This window comes from Mirounga leonina, unplaced genomic scaffold (genome assembly GCF_011800145.1).
Source record: "Mirounga leonina isolate KUSES-001 unplaced genomic scaffold, KU_Mleo_1.0 Mir_171, whole genome shotgun sequence".
In the NCBI taxonomy this organism is placed as follows: Eukaryota; Metazoa; Chordata; class Mammalia; order Carnivora; family Phocidae; genus Mirounga; species Mirounga leonina.
Window position 1 is genome coordinate 790754 of NW_023270436.1, and position 1776 is coordinate 792529.

The window sequence follows — 1776 nt, forward strand, 5'->3', positions numbered from 1 at the left end:
CAGAGGGACTAGGTGGGGACAGAGGGACCAGGAGGGGACAGAGGGACTAGGTGGGGACAGAGGGACCAGGAGGAGACAGAGGGACAGAAGGACCAGGAGGAGGCAGAGGGACTAGGTGGGAACAGAAGGACCAGGAAGGCACAGAGGGATGGGACAGATAGTCCCCTGAGTCTCGGGTGGCTGTGCAGTGATCTGCATGGGGCTTGTCATCAGCCCCACCCCGAGATGTTGTCAGGACGGGAGCCCTGGGCGTCTATGCTGACCTGGTCCCCCTCCCCACAGAGTGGTCCCATCGTGAGCCGGGACACCGGTAGGTGCCTGGAGGTGGAAATGTCCAAAGACGCCAACTTCGGGCTGCGGCTGGTGGTGCAGAGGTGTTCGGGGCAGAAGTGGACCATCAGAAACTGGATCAAGCACGGGCGGCACTGACCCCCAGCCCCACCCCACACCCCTCCCCTGATGCAGACCCCGAGGACCTGGGGAAGGTGTCGGGCTCACCCGCTGGGCCGGGTGCCAGGACTCAGGCCCCTCCCCGCCTACCGCGCCACTGGACCCCAAAGGGCTCTGGCCATGCCCTGTGCCACCCCCAGCCGGGACCTCGCCTGGGCTGCCCACAGGCCATGTCCCTGAGACAGCGGGGGCCTCCCTGTGCACTCCAGAGGCAGAGGCCAGGGACCGGCCACCCCACCAGGAGCACAGAGCCTGAAGCCAGCTCCACCTCCAAATCACGTGCCTTTTCTACGGTGTTCCAGTCCAGGCCGCCGGGACGGCCAAGTCTGCATGTGCTGAAGCCCCCTGTCCATTCCCCCCTCGCGGAAGTGACCCCCATGAACTCAGAGGGCGGCCGAGCTCCCGTCCGCTCCAGGCAGAACTGGGCCTCTTCCGTCTTCTGGCCATCTAAGGCAAAACCCAGAACGCAGAGCAGCACCCTCCCCGAGGCTGGGGAGAGGGGGAGACAGGAGACGTGGCCACAGTGGACCCCACGACGCCCCAGGCAGGGGAGACGAGGAGATTGTGCTGCTTCCATCCAGCACAGGGCGGATCAAATGGGACAGAGCGCATCTCGTCCACCGGAGTCCCAGCTGCCGGGTCGTCCGGGGTCAGGGGCCCTGTTCTAGTGTCTCGCCCGGGGCCAGGCGCCTTCCCTCGTTGCTCTGAGGCAGGCATCAGCCAACGATGACCCACGGCCCTGCACCTGTTTTTATAAATAAAGTTTTATTGGCACACAGCCACACCCATCTGTTCCTATATTGTCCGGCGCAGCCTTGTTGCTCCAGGGCGGGAGCTGAGAGGCCGCACGTGCCCCACGGGGCTGTCCCAGGAGCTCCAAGAGGCCGTCTCTGGGCAGGACGGCGCTTAATGAAGCAGCGAACGTTGCAGGGCCCTGGGAGGGAAGCCGGACCCAGTCCTGCCTGTTCCCGTCCCCCATCAGACCCAGTGCCCGGCTGTACGCAGCCCCAGGGGCACCCCACCACTGGCCCCGGCCTGATATGACCAGCGTCCCCATGCCGGCTGCACCTGTAATGCACCTAGCTGCTCCCTAACTCTGGTGGAAGGCCTGGGCTGTCCGGTGACAGGACCCCGGGGCTGGGCTGGCTCACCCAGATGCCAGCTCCTGCAAACCCAACCGCCCAGTCCTCCCAGCGGGGGCTCCCGATGCCCTTCAGGGGTCTCCCGGGGGCAGAAACCGTGGCTCCACCCGTGACTTCCCATTCTTGTCGAGTTGCCTGGCGCCGGCTGGCAGGCTTTCTGGACAACAGGGCTTCACGCCGGGGG

At 65.7% G+C, this 1776-nt stretch overlaps 1 protein-coding gene across 1 annotated transcript in view; it reads left to right on the forward strand.

The window, feature by feature from the left end:
• GALNT9 (polypeptide N-acetylgalactosaminyltransferase 9) overlaps positions 1 to 1218 on the forward strand; it is a 76521-nt gene extending 75303 nt beyond the window's left edge. The window contains exon 11 of the mRNA XM_035016784.1: positions 283 to 1218. Within this exon, the coding sequence (XP_034872675.1) occupies positions 283 to 429 (147 nt within the window). The 3' untranslated portion in view covers positions 430 to 1218. The remainder of the gene's footprint in view (positions 1 to 282) is intronic.
• The last annotated feature ends 558 nt before the right edge of the window (positions 1219 to 1776 follow it).